Source organism: Cucurbita maxima, unplaced genomic scaffold, assembly GCF_002738345.1.
Source record: "Cucurbita maxima cultivar Rimu unplaced genomic scaffold, Cmax_1.0 Cma_Scf00026, whole genome shotgun sequence".
Taxonomy (NCBI): domain Eukaryota; kingdom Viridiplantae; phylum Streptophyta; class Magnoliopsida; order Cucurbitales; family Cucurbitaceae; genus Cucurbita; species Cucurbita maxima.
The window spans coordinates 946,892-971,055 of NW_019272042.1; the positions used below are offsets into that span (position 1 = coordinate 946,892).

Below are 24,164 nucleotides of genomic sequence, written 5' to 3' on the forward strand. Positions count from 1 at the left end.
AAAAAAAAAAAAAAAAGAAAGAGAAAGAAATGATTACAATAATTTATTTATTTATATATATATATCCATTTTATTTTAAAAATATTTAAATTCTAGTAGGTGTAATTTTAATAAATCTTAAAATTAGTTTTCTCCTATTAAAAAATAAATCTAATTTTTTTAATTATATTTTATAAAAAGTATTCCCATTCTTCGGTTTATGGAAATTATCATTATTATTATCCAATTTTGTTAAAAATTAACTTTAAATTTAAAATTAAATTTAATATTTTTTGAAACATAGAAATTAAAATGAAATAATAAACAAAAATAACCCTATTAAAATAGTATTTTTGAGATGCAATAAGAATAAAATCGATAAAAATACGCTACTAGCTTGTAAGCAAGAAATCTTCGTATAATTCAATAATAAACTGTCATGATCTGATTTTTCAAAGCTTTGAATCTCAGATTGGGATCGAAAGTAAATAGAATAAAAATAAAAATACAAGAGTAAAATTTTACACAATTTAAAACAAACCCCACCAATTTTAATTCATAAAGGACTGATGCCCTAGTATGACCTCTACTATGACTACACAACTCCTAAAAATGCACCTGTTTGTACATGATTTCGATTGTGATGTCTTTTTCGTTATAGTCCAAGATTTCGAACTTCGAAAAATCAGGTTGATCGAAATTAACATTTTGTATGGTGTTATTCAGTTGGCGTTCAAGGGTCCAGGGATAGAGAATGCTCACCAAACCACTCTAGAGATACTCGACATACTAACGAGCTATCCATGGGAAGCAAAGGCAATTCTATGTCTAGTAGCATTTGGCAGTGATTATGGACATCTATGGCACCTCAACCATCACTCCCATTTCGACTCACTTGCAAAAACCTTAGCAAACATCCACCAATCCGCATCATTGAAAAAACACTTAGACTCCTTCAAGTATCGCCAAGTGGTTTTCAGCTCAAGAAGTCTCATTTTCTTGTGCCTTCAAGTCATCAAACTCATGAACCAAATAAGACTCTTCTCCAAATTTGATACCAAGGAGATTCCCGAGCTGGCTTCTGCTCTTCGTCAAATCCCTCTCTTTACTTATTGGGTTATACACACAATCGTTGCTTCCACCGCTGAAATCTCAAGTTATCTCACCAACACGGAGTAAGTTCCTATTAAGTGAATAAGACTTTCCTTGGTATGATATTGTCCAATTTAAGCATAAGCTCTTATGGCTTTGTTTTGGGCTTCCTCAAAAGGCCTCATACCAATGAATAGAGTATTGCTTGATTATAAATCCATGATCATTCCCTAAATTAATCGAGGGACTTTCATCCCACCGTTCCAACCTAATTATGTAATTTTGATGATGTTTTTGATGGATTTCAGGAGCCAATCACAAATTTACTTGAATGAATTGAATGAGAGGCTTAATGCTATCCTCAACATACTTGGAGATTATTTGAATATTTTTCAAGAACAGCTAGGTTGATTATTATATTAAAGCTCGATTTTTTATTTATTTATTAAGATTTATGTTCCTTGATTATTCATGTTGAAAATGCTTGGTTTTGTGTGGTGCAGGGGAGATTAATCTATTTAGGTGGCTTATTGATCATATTGATCTGTTTCCTACTGAAATAACGTTAGTTGTGTCTAAGCTGCTTGAAGGCAAGGTTAATGCTAAGCCTTTGATAAATTGTTCCACTCTCATGGAGGTAAGTTATGCATATCATTTATTGATTCTTGTTTTTTTTTTAGCTTTTCTTGGCCGATGCATATGGTCCATGGAACAGGACGGGGACGTAGAAGCCTTTTTCATCTTCGTCCCTCTCTCCTATTTCAATTTTTATCCTTGCAAAACTCTCAATTTTTTTGAGCCTAAGATCTCAAATCTGTTGGAGAGAATTTTAACAGGGTGTGAAAATCTCTTCCTAATCTCTCCCTACTGTATTTTAAAAACGTTAAGGGAAAGTTCGAAACAAAAAATCTAAAAACGACAATATCTGCTAACGGTAAAATTGGACGGTAAAAAATATATCACTGAATTTTTCTCATCCTTGTATATCTTTAAAAAATTTATTTCAAAGAAAAATTTTCTAGAATAATTTCAATTTTTCAATATAATTTTTATTAAAATAATATAAAATATCTTAATAAATTTAATATTTTACCAGTATAAATATAATATAACGATCAACCTAATTTCTAAAAACTCAAATTTTAGAATTAAAACACATCTTATTTTCCCACTTAAACAGTGAGACGAGTCCTAGGCCTTTTAGGTTAAATGAATATGTCTATGTTCGGTGTCAATTTATCCACATTATTTGGATCTAAGATTTGATTTTCTTTAATATATGTATTTTTATAGGAAAAAATCGAAGATGCATTGAGTGAGAAGAACGTGATATTACTTATTTCTGGATTGGAAATTTCAAATGATGATATTCAAGCTCTGAATTTATTGTACGATGAGTTGAAAAGAGAGGATAATTACAAGATCGTATGGATTCCTATGATCAATTCCCAAGGTTTTGATCAAGAAAGTCGTAAAAGATACGAGCTCGTGAGGTCAACAATGAAATGGTATGCGGTGCAATATACGACAAAAATTGCTGGATTAAGATTCTTAGAAGAAATTTGGCAAGTTAGAGAGGATGCTTTAATGGTTGTTCTCGACTCAAAATCAAAGGTGAAATTTTCAAATGCAATTCACTTGCTTCGTGTTTGGGGAAACAATGCCATTCCCTTTACAGTTGAGAGAGCAAATGCTTTATTGAGGAAGAATTGGCCTGAATCAACCATTGTGAAGTTCATCAACCAACCAAGATTACAAAGCTGGGTATGCAATTTCTATTCGCATTTGTATTCGTATTCATGTTTAATACGTCTCTAAACGTCTAGAGCTATCGTTTTATCAGATTGATCAAGGAAGGAGTATCATATTCTACGGAGGAAAGGATCAGGATTGGATCCAAGGATTTGAGGAGAAAGTGGTGGACATCAAGAACGATAGATCAATGAGAGAAAGTGGAATAAATTTTGAAATTGTTCGTATAGGAAACAATAATGACAACAATAATGCTTCGTTCATGTCTCGTTTTTGGATTACACAATGGGGATTTTTTGTAGTCAAAAGTCAATTGACTGGCTCAAGTGCCAGTGAAACTACTGAAGACATCCTACGATTGATTTCTTACGAAAATGAAAACGGTTGGGCTATTCTTACTGTTGGCTCAGCGCCTTTGCTTGTGGGTCGTGGAAATCTGATTCTTAGAGTGTTTGAAGATTTTAACCGATGGAAAAAGAATTTGAACCTAAAGGGTTTTCCAAATGCTTTCCAAGATTATTTCAATGAGATGGCTCTCGAGACTCATCAGTGTGAACGAGTGACTCTTCCAGGGTTTAGTGGATGGATTCCTATGATTGTTAATTGCCCTGAGTGTCCTCGCTTCATGGAGACGGGCATTAATTTCAACTGCTGCCATGGTCGTAATCCTAACAGTTGAGAAGCTTGGATCCCAAAACGGGTTGACGAATTAACTATATATACTACTAAATAATAGGGTTAACCCCTTCGTTGCATCTCATGTATGCCTATTAGGGCACATGGTTTTACCATATCAAAATCTTGAAATTTTCTATTAATACTATGCCTATGCTACTAAATATTGAAGCCATTTGGCCCTTTTTCGTTGCTTCAAAATCTTCTTCTATGTATGTTACTGATTGGAATAATATGAACTTTACTTTGTGATAGCAAGCAACTGAATTTTCTCTTCACTGTTATTAGTCTGGATTCTTTGTGCCCTGATGACTCCCTTTTCCACACTTATGCTCGTCTTGTCTTGCCTTTACTTTACGCTAATAGCATTTTGTTTGTCTATAACCGGTTACGAACAACTACTCTCCATAATAAAATGATATTGTCTACTATTTGCATAAGCTCTCGTGTATTTGCTTTGGGTTTTCTCAAAAAGCCTCGTACCAATGAAGATGTATTCCTTATTATAAACCCATGATCATTCCATAAATTAGTTAGCGTTGGACTCACTCCCAACAATTCTCAACAATTTAGATATAGGGAGTAATCACTGTTAGATCACTGTTAGGATACTGATCAAACTTAAAAATAAGTCTATTCGCCAATGGAAAATATAAGTGATAGATGACATTTATCAAATGATGTGGATGTTAAAATATTGTTTCTAGTCTAATAGGGTAAAGTCCAATAATTAAATAATTTTTTTTTGTTTGAGCCAATTATCTAGAGGTTTATAAATGTTTTAGAAAGATTTAGATAGATATTTCTGTTTACACGGTGAATCGAGAAGGAAGAAGGAAATTTTTTTCTTGTAGTTGGCTCTACGGTGTCTCGGGGAATATTTTTCATATGTATCCTTGCTCCATTTTCATTTTGCTCAATTACGTATCATCATCAGGCTCGCGGTTTTAAAGCGCATCTTAGTCTAGCGTGTTCGCTGGTACACCACTTAGTGCCTAGCTCAGATACCATTTGTAATAGCTCAAGCCCACCACTAACAAATATTATCTGCTTTGGTAGCTACATATCGTCGTTAACCTCAAGACTTTAAAACGCATCTACTAGAAAGAGACTTTCACACTTTATAAGGAATGACTCGTTCTCTTCTCCAATCAATATGGGAACTCACCAAACTTTTAGAAATTATAGTAACATTTTAATTATATTTTATAACATGTTTTTATTAGAACATTCCATTTTTTTTTTTTAATGTTGTAGTGTGTCAATATTTTTGTTCTATTTTTATTTTTTTTTTCTTTTAAAGAGAGATTTTATTCTTTTATTTATATATGTGTTTTTTTTTTATTATTTATTAGAATAAAATGTGAGTTTTGAATTTTTGTTTTAAAAAGCTATATGTCAATTGTCAAGCTATGCTCGTTAGCTTTTATTACATTTATCAATTTTTTTTAAAAGAAATTAGATACAAAATGAAAAAAGAAAGTATGGTGGATAATTATAATAATTTTCTTTTTGTCTTAGAAAAAGATGTATTTCAAGACGAATTTAAATAAAGATTTGATGATTATTTATCTTAAATAATATAATTCATACAAAAGCTGATTCAGTACAACAACGAGACCTAATGGACTCGATTTTAATATAGATTTGTATAGATCCATATGAAGGACCAAATGGTATCATTCATAGTAATAGTAGTAGTAGTGTAACATAAGAAAAAGTATGGATATGAGTTCCAGCATCAGGTCGAGTCGATCATCTTCACATATGAGCACCTCCGTGGCAACACTTGAAGCTAATACCAGTCTCCATGAAACGAGGACACTCAGGACAATTAACAATCATAGGAATCCATCCACTAAACCCGGGAAGAATTACTCGATCACATTGGTGACTCTTGAGAGCCAGCTCATTAAAGTATTCTCTAAAAGCATCAGGGAATGCCTTCAGGCGCAAACTCTGCTTCCATTTTGGGAATTCCTCAAGCAACTTCAAAATCAATATCCCACGGCCAACTAACACAGGCGCAGACCCTACAGAAAGAACAACCCAACCTTCTTCATTTTGGTAAGAAATCAACCTGAGAATGTCTTCGGTTGTCTCGCTCGCACTTGAACCAATCAATTGACTTTTGACTATAAAATAGCCCCATTGTATTTTCCAAAAACGAGCCATGAGTGCAGGATCATCCTCTCCTTTTGCATTCTTTCCTATGCGTACGATCTCAAACGAACCACCGTCCCTTATCAACGGATCACTCTTCAAAATCTCTACCCTCTCTTCAAATTGTTGGATCCACATTGGTTCTTTGCCACCATAGAATAAGATGCTTTTCTCTTGCTTGATCTATTTGGAAAGAGTATATTATCAATACAAAAGATAGAAAATAGAAACAAATAAATGAAATTTATACGTACCCAACTTTGCAATCTTGGTTGGTGAGTGAACTTGACAAGAGTTGAATCCGGCCAATTTTTTCTCAATAAAAACTTGGCTCTATCCTCCTTAAAATCGATTGCTTCAGTTCCCCAAACTCGAATGAGATGAATTGCATTCATGAACACCACTTCAGACTGTGGGCTGAGTACCACAACTAATGGATCTTCTCTAAGTTGCCACTTCTCCTCAAGGTATCTCATGCCCGATATTTTTGTGGTAAACTGGATCGAGTACCACTTCATTGTAGAACGCAGATACTCATATTTCTTGTGATCATCTTCATGATAAGGCTCCGGGATAATTGGAATCCAAACTATCTCATAATTAGTGCCTCTATTTTTCAATTCATCGTAAACATTATGAATCGCTTTGATATCATCCTCGGAGATATCCAACCCAGAAATGACCAATATCACGTTCTTTCCCGACAAACTTTCATGAACACCAACCTGTAAAAACATACCTTATTTTATTTCTCATTCTTAACCATTTATATCATATTATGAAAATGCCTACAAACAAATACAATATGTTATGATGTAGAAAGGACCTCTCTTAGGGTAGAGCCATCAATAAGTGGCTTGGTTTCTGTTTTGCCGCTAAGAAGCTTTGGAACAACCAATGTAATGTCGGTACGATAATGCTCAATATGGTCAACCAGCCACCGGTAGAGATCAACCTCCTCTGCATCAAACACAACACAATATAATGTTATTATTTTAGCTCACTTCCAATACAATATGAACAATCAAAATAATAATAAGATAAAGAATTCGACCATGTTGTTCTCGTAATGTTTCGAGATGCTTTTCGAGTAGGTCGAGTACCCTAGCCATTTTTTCAGACAAATCATTCAAATATCTTTGTGGCTGATTCCTGAAGAAAAAAAAATAATGAATTAAGAAACGATAGATCACAACTATTTGTAGAAATATCATAGAGTGGGACAGAGACAGAGACAAAGACCCATCTTGCCTCTTGTTTTAATTCTCATCCTCACGAATTTCCTCATTTGTTTTCATGAGGCGAGGTGAGATTGGAATTAGACAGGGTCGGGGTCGAGAACAGGGAATACAATCCCTATCTTCGATCCCTGTTGTGGAGAAATCTCTTTCCACTCTTTCCCTTATTTCCAACTTAAACGTGGATTTTTCGTCCCATTTGAAGTAAGTTTAAGTTAAAATAAATGATTACTTACTCGGTTTCGCTCAGATAGCTGGAGAGCTCAATTCTAGAAGCGACAATAGTGTGTATAACCCAATAAGTAACCAATGGGATCTGACGAAGAGCAGCGGGTAACTCAGAAAGTTCCTTGACATCATATTTGGAGAATTCTCGTATCTCATCCATGTATTTGATTGCTTGCAAGCAGCTTTGAATGAGGCTCTTGGGATTGAGAAGCACTTGTCGGTATCGAAGTGAGTCTAAGTGCTTCTTCAAGGTAGCTACTCGCTTGATAATGGCCAATGATTTAGCCAATGGATCAGCATGGGAGTAATGGTGGAGATGCCATAAGTCTCCATAATCGGCTGCAAAGGCTATCAATGTGAGAGCTGCCTTGGCTTCCCATGGATAATTAGCCAATATTTCGAAGATTTCTAGTGTCGTCTCGTGTGCTTTTTCTATCCCGGGAGCTTTACATGACAACTGAGCACATAGTAGACCAAAACAAATGTTTTTTTGAGTTAAAAATAAAAGTTTTATTGACGTTTTTTTTTTTACACAAACGTTAACTAAGCAAAAAATTATATGTTAATGAAGGTCTAGTGAAAGTATGAATTAAAAAAAAAAAAAAAGTTAATGAACAAAATTTTAAACTTAAAATGTAAAAAAGTTGAGATCATTAAATCAAATGGGTCGCAATGTTTTAAGTGATATGAACTATAACCTCGCTAGAGATACGATGAAGGGTACAAAGCGGAGGCTCGATCACAACATTGAATGCCAAACTTGCATCGGAGTGTACCAAGCGGCCGTCGGTTCCCTATATAAGTACAATAATAGAATTAGAAAAAAGAGGAGCAAGCAAACATTTATCTGTGCATATAAACGTTATATTTTTACCCGATGAACAGTATCAATAATTTGATCAGCAGTTGTGATAATATTCTCGATAACTGAGATGTAATTGGGGAGATCAATTTTGGTCCTATCGTCGTCACGATGTTTGGCATAAATGTGTCCGGTAACGATTTCGTCCGAGAAATGCTTCGTGCCAACCTCCTCCTTGTGGGCGAATGCGTGCTTAGAATGCAGCAAAGAAGGTGCAGCGCCGGTGGGTGCCTTGAGTGTAGTGGCCATGGTTTGGGTATTGAGAGAGAAGGGGCAATAGAGGAAGCAAAGAGGATTGAATAGGTTGCTTGTGTTGTTAATTGGAGTTGTTGGGCTTTATTTATACACACAAATCTTCAAGAAGAGACATAAAAACAAAGAGTCTTGAGGACATTAATGTTCTTCTTGTCTAAAGAAAAGAATGTGAAGTTCTAGATTTAAGCTTTAACTACACACATGGTTGAATAGATCCATTTTACCTTTTTTTTCTTGTCTCATTAGCCATTTGTTTCGGTCCGTCACAATCCCGCCAAATCGAGAGTAAAAAATTGAACTAATAGATGTAATATTTTAACAAAAAATTCTTGAAAGCATTTTTGAACGTACCTATTTTTTGTAACTCAGCTCAATCGTTTAACCATAGATTATCGCGTGCGTGGTAGGGATGAGCTGCAAAAAGAAGGGCGTAACCTAAGAACGGGTGATAAAGTTTTGATTATTTTTCGTAGAGAATTGCCAACCTAAGCTTAGATTTTTTTTAAGTACAAAATGGAAAAAATATGAACTTTTGACTTCACGAGATATTATTAACTGCCTCAATCATCGAATTTTTATTTTTTGAAGTTCAACTACACAAAAATAAAAATTTAAACCTTGTATAATTTATATTTGTATATATTAGAACAAAAAGTGGTCATTACTTTCTAATGACATTATCACATGCAATGATGCAAAAATAAGAAAAGGAAATATTAGGATAATAACATAAGAATTTAAACCCGTTCGATAATCAGTTATTTATTTTGTATGTATAAATCTTACTACATTTCTAATAAATGTGGATGTGGAAACCTCTCTTTAACAAATTCATTTTAAAACTGTAAGACTGATGACGATATGTAACAGATCAAAATAGACAGTATCTACTAGCAGTAAAAAACAAGTAAACAACTCGAGAAAATAGCATTTATCTTTAAAAAAAAAACAAATTATTAACATAATCGTATTTATGAATGAAATTGTGGTTTTAAAATTTGGTGACAGCTAGCAAAGAGAAAGAAGAATCATTGCAAACTTTAGTTTGTTTGTGAATAAAGTGAATCTTCAAAATTACACCCAACAATTCCAATTCTTTCTGTAAAGTAGAAGCAAACAAGATCTTGAAGAATAGATTAAAGGAATTATATTTAAAAAAAAAAAAAAGAAGAAAAAAAAACTGTTCTCCAATTATAAAATAGTAGTATGTAATCCTTACGATCAATTGTAACAGCCCGATTAGGAAAAAAAAAACACGGTTTCATTGCACCTATGTATGAAAATCTCGAAATTGATAGATTTTACAATCAAACCTTAGACCCTATCGGGTCGACAGAATGAGGCTCAAGCTCATCTTAAACCTATTGGAAGAAGTTTTGAAAAGTCCACAATTCTTATATCTATATTCGATCCCATGTACGCGAAGTTGCAATTCTCTATTCGATTTTGTTAGAAAGAACTAGTGTAAATTACTTGATTCATCTCGATAAATATTGAATCAAACTAGATAAAAGAGGGAATTTTCGTTTACCTTCTTTCTTTTAAATATAAGCTAAATTTATCTTGGAACTCAAATTTTGGATGTCTGGAGTAGGAAGAAAAGCTTAATTCATGTTTAAGCAACCTTCCACACCACTTAGGTAACGTTATTTTTTATTGAGGGCAGTGTAAACAGTTTAAACTGACCGCTAATAGATCTTTTCCGCTTTAATCAGTTACATATCGCATTCAGTCTCACGGTTTTAAAAATACATCTACTAGGGAGAAGTTTCCACACCCATACAAGAAATGTTTTGTTCCCCTCTCTAACCGACGTGGGATCTCTTACCCCTCTTTCCGCCTTCCTCGTTCCCCTGGACCTTCTCTGTAGAGTGGCCTAGCGTTCTCGCTAACACACCGCCCAGTATCTAGTTATGATACCATTTATAACCGTTCAAGCTCACTACTAACCAACATTGTATGCTTTGACACGGTACGTATCAAATCATTTTATATTAGTTACTTGATTAAAATTTTTGAGAAGGAACACAGTTTTCTTAGGAATCTTGAAGTACTCACTATTTTATGTGTGTACTTGTTTTAGTTTAGCAAAAAGATCTATCTCAAAAATCGATTACAACAAGATATAGCAATAAGTCAAAGATTTGACCAAGAAGTTAAACTTGTTGAAAATAACCTAAAACAAAAAAAATTATAAAAAAAATGACTTGGTTCCTCAAAACATGTTTCTTTTAATCTTTTGAAGATGTAAAACAATGTTTTTACACGAGAGCTAAACAACCATCGAAGTGTGTAGCTTAATAATTTAGTGTCACAATTATATCATGAAGAGAGTAGGTTGTGACCCTCACATAATGACAAGTAGATGGAGACCTAGACCCTCAAGTGATGCCCATCTGATCATACAGAGGGCCAAGATAGATGAGTATCATAATGTTTTAAACACTATTTCAAATTCTATTTTGTACCATTATTTGTAATTGAAAAATCAATTTTCAGAATCTTGTTATTTTTTTAAAAAATTGAGTAAAGTTCATATTTCTTTAAGAAAGTTGAAAATCATAATAAAGAAATGGAGAGAAAATAATCAAATTGGATACTAGAAAATTAATATGAAAATATTATGAAACGGGTTTGTTTCGAAAGCAAAAATAAGCTTATAGTGTGACAATACACACTCATGAAAATGAAAAGCAACCAAATAACGTCCTTTATTTGATGTAGTTCTTACATTTAGATGATCATGTAAGCAAATACAAAGTGAACCAAAAAGAAAAAAATTGAAGAACTAATGCAATGCAATACATGAGCTTATTAGTAGCGAGACCTATTGGACTCGACTCTAATAAACAACCATGGAATAAGAAATAGCAATAAACGCCATAGTTAATATCATTTATTAGTAGTAGTAATAGTAGTAGCAATAAGAAGATTGGTTGTTGAATGGGCATTATCACACGAGAGGACGACCGTGACAGCACTTGAAGCTAATGCCAGTCTCCATGAAGCGAGGACATTCAGGGCAATTGACAATCATAGGAATCCATCCACTAAATCCTGGAAGAATAACTCGATCGCATTGGTGGGTCTTGGCAGCCAACTCGTTGAAGTATTCTCTAAAAGCATCAGGGAAGCCTTTGAGGCGTAACATTTGCTTCCATTTTGGGAAATCCTCGAGCAATCTTAGAATCAAAAGGCCACGACCAACAAGAATAGGGGTTGGGCCAACAGTAAGAACAGCCCAACCATCTTCATTTTCATAAGAAATCAACCTTAAAATGTCTTCGGTTGTTTCGCTCGCACTTGAACCTTTTATTTGACTCTTGATTATGAAATAGCCCCATTGTGTTTTCCAGAAACGAGCCATGAGTGCAGGATCATCCTCTCCTCTTGCATTCTTTCCTATGCGTACGATTTCAAATGAACGCCCTTCGATTACTAGAGGATCACTTTTCAAAAATTCTGCTCTTTCCTCGAATTGTTGGATCCACTTGGGTTCTTTTCCACCGTAGAATAGGATGCTTCTCTCTTGGTTGAACTGATACAAAAAGTAAATAATGTTTGAGGATTATTATTGGGAGTGGAGTCCCACACGTTGGCTAATTTAGTGAAGATCATGCGTTTATAAATGAGGAATACTATCTTCATTGGTATAAAGCCTTTTGGGAAGCCCAAAACAGATCCGTGAGTCTCACATTAGCTAATTTAGTGTAAGATCATGAGTTTATAAGTGAATCTCCATTCATATGAGGCTTTTTGGGGAAGTCTGTGCAATATTTATTAACAAATAAAGGTGGTAAAACAACATATAGTGGTGTTAATCTAAGATCCATGATTCCTAACCGTAAATTTAGCTTATAATAGTCATACCCCTACCCCCAACTTAGCCAATATCCATATGCCATCCTTATTAACAAATAAAGGTGGTAAACAACCATAGTGATAGTGATCAAAATTGTGATGAACTAGTGTGATAGTAACATACCCAACTCAATAATCTTGGTTGATGAGTGAACTTGACGAGGGTTGATTCAGGCCAATGTTTTCTCAAAAGAAGCTCAGTTCGATTATGAGTAAAAGGGATTGCTTCGGTTCCCCAAACTCGAATCAAATGAATTGCATTAGTAAATTCCACTTTAGACTGTGGATTGAGTACCACAACTAATGGGTCCTCTCTCAATTGCCACTTCTCTTCAATATACCTCATGCCAGCCACTTTGGTAGTGAATTGCATTGAGTACCATTTCATGGTAGACCGTAGATACTCATATCTCCTTCGATCTTCCTCAAGAAAACGCTCTGGGATAATTGGAATCCAAACAATCTCATGCTTATTATCACTTTTCAATTCATTGTAAACTTGATGAAGAGCTCTCATATCATCATCGGAGATATTCAATTCAGATATCACCAACACCACATTCTTCCCCGATAAAATTTCTTGAATGCTAACCTATAAACACGTTCAATAATCATATTAGGCATGAAAATTATATCTTTATACCAATATATCACTCCAAAAATTATGATATAGAACAGACCTCTCTTAGGGTAGAGCCATCAATAAGTGGCTTGGCTTCAATTTTGCCACTAAGAAGCTTAGAAATAACCAATGTAATGTCCGTATGATAATGCTCAATGTGGTCAACCAGCCATCGGTAGAGGTCGACCTCCTCTGTCGTCAACAACACGAACAAAGTTAATATAAAGTTGAGAATGAATGATATCAATAAATAAACATTTTTCAAAAGTGTACGACCATATTGTTCTCGAATGGCGTCTAGATGCTTTTCAAGCACAGCCAATACAATGGCGATCTTTTCCGACAGTTCATTCAAGTATTTCTGCGATTGGTTCCTGAAAAAACCAAATCGAAAGTTTAAGAAATTACTAAACACGGAAAAAAATAGATAAATTGACTTACTCGGTTTCGCTAAGATAGCTGGAGAGCTCGATTCTAGAAGCAACAATCGTGTGTATAACCCAATAAGTAATTAATGGGATTTGACGAAGAGCAGCAGGCAATTCAGGAAGCTCCTTGACATCATATTTGGAGAATTCTCTAATTTGGTTCATGTATTTAATTGCTTGCAAGCAGCTGTTGATCAAACTGTTGGGGCTGAGTAGCACTTGTCGGTATCGAAGTGAGTCCAAGTGCTTCTTCAACATAGCTACTCGCTTGATAATGGCCAATGACTTAGCCAATGGATCCGTATGGGAATAATGGTAGAGATGCCATAAATCTCCATAATCCGTTGCAAAGGCTATCAAAGTGAGCGCTGCCTTGGCTTCCCATGGATAATTGGCCAATAATTCGAAGATTTTTAGTGTAATCTCGTGTGCATTTTCAATCCCGGGAGCCTTGCACGAAAGCTGAAAAACAAAATCTTTAATAACGGGTCTTGTTTTAAATGACTTTTTAAATACTTAAAAAAACAAAAGATGATGTTTTGAACTATGACCTCGCTCGTGATATTGTGAAGAGCACAAAGCGGAGGCTCAATTGAAACATTATATGTCAGAGATTCATCAGAAGGTACTAGACGTCCCTCAGTACCCTACATGTAGAAACACGAAAATAATCTTTCATTCTGAATCAAAAATATCCTTAGAATAAAATTAATAAAAAATTTGTAAATGTGGTACCCGAAGAACAGCGTCGGTAATTCGATCGGCAAGAGTCATGATATTCTCGATAACTGAGATGTAATGAGGGAGATCGATTTTGGTTGTGTCGTCGTCACGATGTTTGTCGTAAATGTAGCCAGTGACGAGGTCATCTGAGTAATATTTCATGCTCGACTCCTCCTTCGTCGTGACGGTTGGCTGCTTAAGCAATGCAGAAGCAACAGTGGGTGGCTTGAGTGAAGTAGCCATGGTTTGGGTGCAAAGAGAAGACACAAAAGGAAAACACAGAAGGTTTAATAGTTTGGTTGTGTTGTTGGTCGAATTTGGCTGCCTCTATTTATGCACATAGAGTTGCTCAAGAAGAGACAAAATGCCAAAGAAGTCTAAAGGAAATTAATTAATTTCCTTATTTTGTCTGAAGAAAGGAATTTGTGCAGCTGGATCTGAGCTTCTTTTCTTAGTTCAGATCCCTATTTAGCAAATGGGTATGATTTTCTACGTCAAATCTCGACTTTCACTTATTGTTTAACTTATATAAAATAGATATCGTTTAAGGATTGTTGGGACATGAGTCTCACATCGGTTAATTAAAGGGTGGATCATGGATTTATAAGTAAATAATACTATATTTATTGGTATGAGGCCTTTTGGAGAAACTAAAAGCTAACTCATAAGAGTTTATGCTCGAAATAGACAATATCATATCATTGTAGAGTGTTGTGATTCCTAACAAGTAGGACTCGTTAACTTTCTAATACTTATCTAATTGTCACTAATAGAAGTGTAAGATCCCACACCAGTTGGAGAAGGAAACGAAACATTCTTTATAAGGGAGTGGAAACCTCTCCCTAGCATACATGTTTTAAAAACCTTGAGAAAAATTCTAAAAAGGACAATATCTACTAGCGGTGGAGTTGGACCGTTACAAGAACCATAAAAAAACAATCTCGAAAAGAATTAGAGCTTTAACAAAGCGGGATTAGAACATGTTTATGAATAATTAGTCAATGATTGGTACATATATATATATATATAGTAAATTCAAGCTGATAATAATGTAAGTTGTGGGGATGCATGGAATAGGGAATGGATAAGGGAGGGTGACAGGTAACAAAGAGAATGAAGAATCATTTAGAATTCTAATTGTTTACTTTTTCTTGTGGGACAAAGTGAATCTTCAAAGTTACAACGCCGAAGAATTTGAATACTTTGTATAAAGAAGACGTAGCAAAATCTTGGGGATAATTGATTAAAGTATTACATCAATTATAACCCAATCGTCGTCACAAGGGAAAGAATATATGCTTCTACTTCTATTCATACAATACAATTCCCTATTACTCGATTGACATGCAAATGCAACCAACATCTCGAGGTTAAATTTCAAGCAACTTTCACGTTAAGTAGGTCTTTAAACTCTATAAAACGTTCGATGTAGGTTAAACTTCAAGCAACTTTCATGTTAAATAGGTATTTGAACTTTCAAAAACGTCTACTATAGGTTAAACTTCAAGAAACTTTCACGTTAAATAGGTCTTTGAACTTTCGAAAACATCTCGTATAGGTTAAACTTCAAGCAACTTTCACGTTAAATAGGTCTTTGAACTTTCGTTAAACTTCAAGCAACTTTCACATTAGATAGGTCTTTGAACTTTCGAAAACGTTTGATATAGTAACAAACTTTAAGCAATTTTGACAATAAATAGGTTTTTGAACTTTAAAAAACGTCTGATCTAGGTTAAACTTCAAGCAATTTTCACGTTAAATAGGGTTTTGAACTTTAAAAAACGTATGATATAGGTTAAACCTCAAACAACTTTCACGTTAAATACTTCAAGAAACTTTCACGTTAAACATGTCTTTGAACTTTAAAAAACTTATGATATAGGTTCAACTTCAATCACCTTTCACGTTAAGAAATAGTAAAACTTCAAACAACTTTCACGTTAAATAGATATTTAAATTTTAAAAAATGCTAATATATTTTTAATATAAAAAAATGTCTAATAAATAGTTAAATCTAGGTTAACCACTTCTTTTAAGAAGGTGTATTTAATTTTTAAAAAAATTTCAAAAACAAAATCAATTATTTAGAAACGTACTTTTTAAAAATAAATTAAATTTTAATTGGGTTATTGGAAATGTTTTTTAAAAGTAGGTAATAAAGCAAGAAATTTTAAGTAAATTCAATTTTTAGGGAAAAAAAAAGTAATAAAAAGATAAAATGATTATATCAAATGAAGCCTAAACTTTTGTTTTGGTGTATACATCTATGAGCTTTCCATTTAATTTGTAACTAATAAATTCTTAATTTTTTTTTTTTTTCAATTAGATACATAAATCATTTATTAATTTTGAAATTTGTATTCGACACAATAAACTTTAATAACCTATTCGACACAAAATCGAGAATTCGATTAAGACAAATTATGCTTTTGATCCTTAAAATTTGAATTTGGTAACATTTTGGTCTCTTCTCGATTCTTTCATCATCCTCCATCCATGGTTGTCGTTGTCACGACCACCTTATTTTCTTTCTCTTCTTTCTTTCTTCTCCTTTCTCTTTCTTTTCTTTCCTTTTCTTCCTTCTCACGTTAAAAACAAACAAATTTGGGTAGAAACGAAGAACACCCTTCGATTTTGAAGCGTATCGTTCATCCAAATCTAGTTTTTTTCTTTTTCTTTTTTCTTTTTTAATGTTGAAAAACAAAAGAATGTGAGGAGAATGTATCACAACACATCAGTAATATCCATTATAAATATTAGTTATTCTTAATCTTTTTTAAAAATATGGTACAATTAAGTTAGATGGTAGCCCTATTTTTAAGTTCAAAAAAAATGTAACACGCTAATCAAATTATATTTTTAGTTTTTCCAAAATTCAACCCAGCCCAAATTCAAAAGAAAAAAAAAAAAAAAAAATCTTACTTATCTCATCATTTATGATTTAAGTTGGATAGTCCGAGTTAGTTGAGTTACCGAGACATATTAACACCCCCAATCGGTGATAGTAATAAGTATCACTGATTGTTTGCATATTCATTTATTATGAAGTTTATCTCATTGATTCATTGTATCAATAGATTAAAAAATATAAATAGTAGTTCATAACTTTTTTTTTATCTGTGTTTAAGTTCTAGCACTACCAAATTTATTATTATATCTTCGTAATTTAAGGGATAGAACTAAAATGAGAAGCCATAAGATAAAGTATTTCATAATTTTGTTGAAATAACATAAATCATACAAATATTCAATCGATGATAACGACGAGATCATATGTCTCGATTTCAATCGAAAAACACAGAACTTGATGGCCACAAAAAAATGGCATCATTTATTGTACATAGTAGTAGTAAAATATGATAATAAAAAGATATATAATACTCACTTTGGATGATCACATATGAGAGCGACCATGACAACATTTAAAACTAATGCCCGTCTCCATGAAACGAGGACATTCGGGACAGTTGATAACCATAGGAATCGATCCACTAAATCCAGGAAGACTAATTTGATCACATCGATGAATCTTCATAGCCAGATCATTGAAGTAATCTCTAAAAGCATCGGGGAAAGCCTTCAAGCGCAAAGTTGATTTCCATTCTGGGAAATCATCCAACAATCTCAATATCAAAATGTCACGACCAACTAACACAGGGGCTAAGCCTACAGTAAGAACTGCCCAACCATCTTCATTTTGGTAAGAAATCAATCTTAAAATATCTTCAGTTGTCTCGCTTGCACTTGAACCTTTTATCTGGCTCTTCACTACAAAATAACCCCATTGTACTTTCCAAAATCTAGCCATAAGTTTAGGATCATCCTCTCTTGTTGCATCTTTTCCAATGCGCACTATCTCAAATGAACCCCCATTGATTATCAAAGGATCGCCTTTCAAAATTTCTACTTTTTCTTCAAATTGTTGGATCCATGATTGACTCTTTCCTCCATAAAATATAATACTTTTCTGACTGTTAATCTGTTTGAAAAGAGTATACAGATCAACTGAAAATAGGAGATTTAAGGGTTATTTTGATTGACTTTGTAAAAATAATTTTAAACACCGATCTAAACAATTAAAAAAAATGTATAATGATATGTTATAATTGTTTGAAAACTACCCTTAGAATAAAAGTTTTTTAGAATTTTGAAGGAAAATCGAGACCTAATTGGTATAACAGTAACTTGGAATGGTTTGATGATCCAAATTTTCATTATAGATTACTACTGTTGGATGGTGAAAGTCGCACATCGGCTGGAATGATCATGAGTTTATAAACAAAAAAAAAAATTTCCATTGGTATGAGGTCTTTTGGGGAATCCCAAAACAAACCTATGAGAGCTTATGCTCAAAGTGAAGAATATCATACCATTGTGGAGAGTCATGTTCGTTTAATAACCACCACCCGACTTAGGTTATTCATCCAAGAAATCCAAAAACAATAAAAAGTAGTAGTATTCTCAAGAGAGTGTCTTGTATTCTATTCTCGATTGGTCTCAATAAAGAATGCGAGTGTTTTCCACAAACAGAGAGTTGTGTTGAACAGTCTTAATTTCCATCCGAAGTTCTAAATCGTTCTGAAACATTTATGATATCAAAAGAAAAGAAAAGAAATAGAGAATGATTGTACTATACATACCCAATTTGGTAGCCTTGGTTGGTGAGTGAATTTGAGGAGAGTTGACTCGGGCCAATGTTTTTTGAGTAAAAATTCAGTTCTTGCGTGTGTAAATGGGATAGCTTCATTTTCCCAAACTCGAATTAGATGAATTGCATTCATGAATTCTACTTTAGATTGTGGGTTGAGTACCACAACTAATGGATCTTCTCTAAATTGCCACTTCTCCTCGATGTATCTCATGCCAGATATTTTTGTAGTAAACTGGATTGAGTACCACTTCATTGAAGAACGCAGATACTCGTATCTCCGGAGATCATCTTCATGATAAGGCTCTGGGAAAATTGGAATCCAAACTATCTCATAATTAGCGTCTCTAGCTTTCAATTCATCGTAAATCTTATGTAAAGCTCTAATATCGTCCTCCAAGATATCCAGATCAGAAATGAGCAATATCACGTTCTTTTCCAACAAACTTTCATGAACACCAACCTGTAAAACATACTGAGAATGTTTGCTTAATCCACCCCACTTAAATGGTGTGTGAAAGTTCTCTATTTATAATCAAATAAATTATAAGGATATAGAAATAGTAATAAATAGAAATAACGATATAGAGAAAGATACTAACGGTAATAACGCAAATATCTAAATATTTGTCTTTAATAAAATATCAAAAATAGTATATATGATAAACTATAATTTAGTATTAAATATCCTAACACATGCCTTCTACCTTATTATTCTAAAAGCATCAATTTTGATATTTGTGTGTACTTGAACTTTTACCTCTTTTTGAGTTGAGCCATCAATTATTGGGTTGGTTTCAGGTCTGCCGCTAATCAGCTTGGAAACAACTAAGGGAATGCCTGTATGATAATGCTCAACGTGGTCAACCAACCATCGGTAGAGATCAACTTCATCTGTCATTAGAAACACAACAAATTTAACGTTATTTTTCAGGTCACTTGTTAATTAATGAATAATAACATCATGGAAGGCTATAAAGTATGTTCCACCCTGCTGAACTCGGATGGCCTCTAGATGCCTTTCAATTTCGGCGAGTACCCTCGCAATTTTATCCGACAACTCATTCAAATATAGCTGTGGCTGATTCCTGAAAAAAAAAAAAATTAACATTTTTAATGAATTAAGAAACTAAATAAAAACTCGATCGACTCGGTTTGTCATGTTCTTTTGATCACTGTGGAGATGTCACGGGGTGAGGCAGGAACATGGAAGCTTTGTTTGTCCTCATCTTGCCTCGTGTTTCAATTCTCATTCCCACAAAAGTTTTTATTACTTTTCATGGGGTGAGGTGAGACTAGGAATTTCTTATAATCCCTATCTCGAATTCCATTGTGGAGAAATTTCTTCCCATTCCCTCTTTTATTTCCAATTTAAACGTGGATTCTTCCTCCGATTTGAGGCAGGTCTAGGTCAAAATAAATGATTGCTTACTCGGTTTCGCTAAGATAGCTGGAGAGCTCAATTCTAGAAGCGACAATAGTGTGTATAATCCAATAAGTAAACAATGGAATCAGACGAAGAGCAGCTGGCAACTCAGGAAGCTCCTTGACATCATATTTGGAGAATTCTCGTATCTCATTCATGTATTTGATTGCTTGCAAACAGCTTTGAATGAGGCTCTTGGGATTGAGAAGCACTTGTCGATATCGAAGCGAGTCTAAGTGCTTCTTCAAGGTAGCTACTCGTTTGATAACGGCCAATGATTTAGCCAATGGATCGGTATGGGAATAATGATAGAGATGCCATAAGTCTCCATAATCGGCTGCAAAGGCTAACAAAGTGAGAGCTGCCTTGGCTTCCCAAGGATAATTAGCCAATATTTCGAAGATTTTTAGTGTCGTCTCGTGTGCTTTTTCTATCCCCGGAGCCTTGCATGACAACTGAAAATGATATTACAATAAAAGTTGTTAAAAAAGAACATAAAGGTATCTCCTTTTATGCATGTTTGGAAATTTTGATTACGAGATTTCAAAAGGGTTATTAAAAAATTGAAAAATAACCTCGCTAGAGATACGATGAAGAGTACATAGCGGAGGCTCGATCACAACATTAGATGCCAATGAATCATCTGAATACACCAGACGTCCTTCGCTTCCCTGCATGAGTATGATAATAATTATTCGTTATTTCATTATTAAAATAAAGAAAGTGTTAAACTTTATGTATAATAATAAAGGTTTTTACGCGATGAACAGTTTCAGTAATTCGATCGGCGGTGGTAATGATGCTCTCAATAACTGAGATGTAATTTGGAAGGTCAATTTTAGTTGAGTCGTCGTCGCTATGTTTTGCGTAAATGTGGCCGGTGACAAGTTCGTCGGAGTAATGTCTCAGGCTCAATTCCTCCTTAGAGGTGGATGATTGCTTAGGATGCAGCAATCCAGGTGCAGTGAGGGGTGCTTTGAGTGCAGTGGCCATGGTTTGGATGAAGAGAGAAGTGCAAACAGAAGGAAAGAAGGTCGAATAGGGTTCGGTTGTGTTGTGAATTGAAACTGTTAGGCTGTATTTATACAAAAAAAATGTTCTAGAAAAGACTGAAAAGGTTGGAGTGTATGAAACAAACCACTGTTCTTCTTGTGAGAAGAAAAGAATTTGTGTTCCATGCTGGATTTGAGCTTTAGTGAAACACGTGATTTGAGTAGTCATATTTCAATTTCTTTCTTTGTGTTTACCCTTTTTTTTTTTTTATTTACTTTATTAGATTTTATTTTAGTATCTATGGCGGTCTATTAAAAGAGAGGTTTTCACAACTTTATAAAAAATATTTCGTTCCCCTCTCTAACGGATGTGAGATTCATAATTCATCCCCTTTGAGGTCAGCGTACTCGCTGGCACATCGCTCGATGTCTGGCTTTGATACCATTTGTAACCGTTCAAGCCCACTGCTAGTAGATATTGTACGCTCTGACCCGTTACGTATCGTCGTCAGACTCACGATTTTAAAACGCGTCGGTTAGGGAGAGGTTTCCACACCCTTATAAGGAATGTTTCGTTTTTCTTTCCAACCGATGTAGGATCTCACAAACAACCATTCAACTCTCTAGTTTCACAACTCTTCTTCTTCCCAACACGTTGCTTATCCGATGAACCTCCACTGGCACCCAATGACTCTATCCACCTAACTAAGTTAGGAGCACAGTTTTGATAGCACAAAGTTACAAAGGTTGTACCTGTAAACCAACCTCTTACGGCAAAATAGGCACAAGGAAAGAGCAATAAACCAAACCAAACCTACAAAAACAAAACGGTTTCTCCATAACTAGTCATCCATAATATCGAATAAATCATTTTCGTCTTTGGTAAATTTATCAACGGCTATAGTCATAGTGATCCTCCTATTCAACTAACTTCAACCATTTTCAAACACCTCATAGCATTTTCGGGCCTTCGAGTCTATCAAAGATATTATCCTTGACCTATACATCCATGATTTTTTTCTTATCGTGTCATTGTGAGACTTTGATCACAAGGGGTCGACCTCCATCCTTTAATCACTTCGACCAGTAAAATTTAAGGGTACTAATCTCTTTTCCGAATCATGTATATGACATTTTTCTTGAAACATAAGAAATCTTTAATGTGAATATCTTAAACAAAGTCAAATCTTTATATCATTCATTATCCCAATGACCAAAAACTAAGTATTGAGTAAACTAAGATTTAAAAAATAGAAAAATGAGAAAGTTCTAAAACTTTGATTGTCTAAAGTTGAGAGCTAACAAAGATGATTAAGAGATTAGTCTTCACAGTCACAGCACCGAAGAATTTGAATACAACTTTGTGTAAAGACGAAACACCAAAAATCTTATAGGATACATTTTTTAACATCCTTACAATAAACAAATCGTACCCACAAGGTTAGGAATATATGCCTCTACCTTACCCTTTCACCTCTTTCACAAACTCTCAAGGGTGGTTCTTAGCTTGAAGTTATTGGATGCCTACTCGTTTCAGTGTCGTTGTCGTTCTTGGTAAAACGAAATCGAAATTTTAAATCTTCACCATATATTTTTTTAGTTCAGTAATTTAAAAAAAATAATAATAATAAAAATTTTAACTTTTAACGGCTTAGTCAATCATTTTGACTAATTATTCATTTTATGATAGTAAATCAAATTAAGTCAATACGATATATTCTCCTCTCCAACCTATGTGAGACTTATCCTTTAGGGGCCAGTGTCCTCGTTGGCACACACCCTAGTATCCGGCTCTGATCATTGTTATGCTTTTAACAAGGTAAATTATTTGTGATTTTAAGTTAGAGAGCTCTTCATCTAATCGAGGGAAGTAGTATATTAAAAGTCGACTCAAATTCATGTTTATCAATGGGTACTAGGATCTCACATCAATTGGAGAGAAAAATGAAGTATTTCTTATATGGATATGGAAACTTCTCCCTAGTAAACGAATTTTAAAATCGTGAGACTGACAACAATACGTAATAGGGTAAAGCGGACAATATTTTTTAGCGTTCGACTTGGACTGTTACAAATGGTATCAAAATCAATAGTCGAACGGTGCAAGGCATTGGTCGGAATATGACTAAACCCTCTCAATAGTAAATGTGTTTTAAAATTGTGAGACTGACTTCGGTTATTACAAGTAAGAATTATCGTTCTTGAGACCATTATGTTACAATTTAGTATTCACACGTTAACTTTTTTCGATTGACTGATGGTTTTCTTAACCGTCATAATAGTAAAAAAAAAATGGGATTTTTTATATCTTAACAGTGACTCATAAATAATCTGCGTTGGGGTGTCTGTAGAATCCTCCTTTGATTGAACAAGTTGAAAAAAAAGGCAAAAGCAAAAGGAATGTTGCGAAGAGGGTTAAAGATTTGAGTTTTTCCACAATTGGTAGCAAAATCTTAATTAAATAAATTGAAAAGTAAAAGCAAAAGCAAAAGAGGAAAGGACAAAGAAAAAAAAAAAAGACAAAGGAAGCAATTATTTCAGTGCTCGTCATGCATGTTTGCTAAAGATGAAAACAAACTGAGAAATAAAACATTCTTTTAGTTGGACAAAGAATAACGAGATCAGTTAGAGAGGTGAACGAAGTAATTTTTAGAAGAGTATAGAAACATATTTCTATTTTAAAACTATGAGGAAGCAGACAATCTACTAGTTGTGGAATTTGATTGTTTTTTCTAAGAAATTTTCATTATATATGATGTTTATACAATTGAAGCTTTAAATAAAATGAACTTCGAACAATCATCCATTATCCATTATCAATTATCAAATATAGTCAGGTATGTATTTCACCGTGAACTCATCTCCAATGGACTTTCTTTCTCTTTTTCTTTTCTTTATGGTTTTGTAAAGGATCGGTTCGAATACAAGAAGATCATGATTCGACCAAACCTTTGAGACGAGTTTAGTAAATAATTGCGACGAACATTGTCGCACAAGCTACTCCATAGACAATGACAACCTGCACATAATGAAGACCATTCAAAATATAAGCAAATATGCCCTTAGATTAACGGTCATCGTACTTTGTCGGATGTTATTTCATATATTTTATGGGTAAAAAATGTTAATAAATAAACTATGAAAAGATTTTGAAAAGCCGAATCTAATCTAACAAGTTTACTGAATACATTTTCGAGTTACAAATATTAATTATTCCTAA

The 24,164-nt window shown here is 33.9% G+C and overlaps 4 protein-coding genes across 4 annotated transcripts in view; 1 reads left to right on the plus strand and 3 right to left on the minus strand.

Moving 5' to 3' along the window:
- Window positions 1-3,760, plus strand: part of LOC111499363 (protein SIEVE ELEMENT OCCLUSION B-like) — a 4,728-nt gene extending 968 nt beyond the window's left edge. Inside the window, exons 3-7 of the mRNA XM_023150937.1 lie at window positions 706-1,154; window positions 1,380-1,477; window positions 1,575-1,708; window positions 2,365-2,835; window positions 2,915-3,760. Of these exons, the coding sequence (XP_023006705.1) occupies window positions 706-1,154; window positions 1,380-1,477; window positions 1,575-1,708; window positions 2,365-2,835; window positions 2,915-3,502 (1,740 nt within the window). The 3' untranslated portion in view covers window positions 3,503-3,760. The remainder of the gene's footprint in view (window positions 1-705; window positions 1,155-1,379; window positions 1,478-1,574; window positions 1,709-2,364; window positions 2,836-2,914) is intronic.
- Window positions 3,761-5,062: 1,302 nt separating this feature from the next.
- LOC111499360 (protein SIEVE ELEMENT OCCLUSION B-like) lies at window positions 5,063-8,306 on the minus strand. Its single transcript, XM_023150935.1, has 7 exons — window positions 8,002-8,306; window positions 7,826-7,921; window positions 7,136-7,584; window positions 6,716-6,813; window positions 6,488-6,621; window positions 5,916-6,386; window positions 5,063-5,844 (listed from the first exon to the last, which is right to left on the minus strand). Exons 1-7 carry the CDS (start codon window positions 8,236-8,238, stop codon window positions 5,260-5,262), a joined length of 2,070 nt encoding a protein of 689 aa, XP_023006703.1. The 5' UTR covers window positions 8,239-8,306; the 3' UTR covers window positions 5,063-5,259.
- A 2,625-nt stretch (window positions 8,307-10,931) lies between these two features.
- On the minus strand, window positions 10,932-14,186 carry LOC111499364 (protein SIEVE ELEMENT OCCLUSION B-like). Its single transcript, XM_023150938.1, has 7 exons — window positions 13,891-14,186; window positions 13,707-13,802; window positions 13,169-13,617; window positions 13,004-13,101; window positions 12,786-12,919; window positions 12,230-12,697; window positions 10,932-11,782 (listed from the first exon to the last, which is right to left on the minus strand). Exons 1-7 carry the CDS (start codon window positions 14,119-14,121, stop codon window positions 11,198-11,200), a joined length of 2,061 nt encoding a protein of 686 aa, XP_023006706.1. The 5' UTR covers window positions 14,122-14,186; the 3' UTR covers window positions 10,932-11,197.
- Window positions 14,187-17,072: 2,886 nt separating this feature from the next.
- Window positions 17,073-21,003, minus strand: LOC111499361 (protein SIEVE ELEMENT OCCLUSION B-like). Its single transcript, XM_023150936.1, has 7 exons — window positions 20,712-21,003; window positions 20,528-20,623; window positions 19,959-20,407; window positions 19,517-19,614; window positions 19,287-19,420; window positions 18,519-18,989; window positions 17,073-17,857 (listed from the first exon to the last, which is right to left on the minus strand). The coding sequence occupies exons 1-7, from the start codon at window positions 20,943-20,945 to the stop codon at window positions 17,273-17,275; spliced, it is 2,067 nt and encodes a 688-aa protein (XP_023006704.1). The 5' UTR covers window positions 20,946-21,003; the 3' UTR covers window positions 17,073-17,272.
- Window positions 21,004-24,164: the final 3,161 nt, after the last annotated feature.

Coding starts and splice junctions, on each gene's coding strand:
- LOC111499360 (XM_023150935.1), bottom strand. CDS start 8,238: ATGGCCACTACACTCAAGGCACCCACCGGCGCTGCACCTTCTTTGCTG. Junction 6,814..7,135: donor AGCTATCTGAGCGAAACCGA/GTAAGTAATCAT, acceptor TTTTTTCTTCAG/GAATCAGCCACAAAGATATT. Junction 6,622..6,715: donor AACATTACGAGAACAACATG/GTCGAATTCTTT, acceptor TGTTTGATGCAG/AGGAGGTTGATCTCTACCGG.
- LOC111499364 (XM_023150938.1), bottom strand. CDS start 14,121: ATGGCTACTTCACTCAAGCCACCCACTGTTGCTTCTGCATTGCTTAAG. Junction 13,803..13,890: donor TTACCGACGCTGTTCTTCGG/GTACCACATTTA, acceptor TTCTACATGTAG/GGTACTGAGGGACGTCTAGT. Junction 12,698..12,785: donor ATGGCTCTACCCTAAGAGAG/GTCTGTTCTATA, acceptor ACGTGTTTATAG/GTTAGCATTCAAGAAATTTT.
- LOC111499361 (XM_023150936.1), bottom strand. CDS start 20,945: ATGGCCACTGCACTCAAAGCACCCCTCACTGCACCTGGATTGCTGCAT. Junction 20,624..20,711: donor TTACTGAAACTGTTCATCGC/GTAAAAACCTTT, acceptor ATACTCATGCAG/GGAAGCGAAGGACGTCTGGT. Junction 20,408..20,527: donor TTCATCGTATCTCTAGCGAG/GTTATTTTTCAA, acceptor TATCATTTTCAG/TTGTCATGCAAGGCTCCGGG.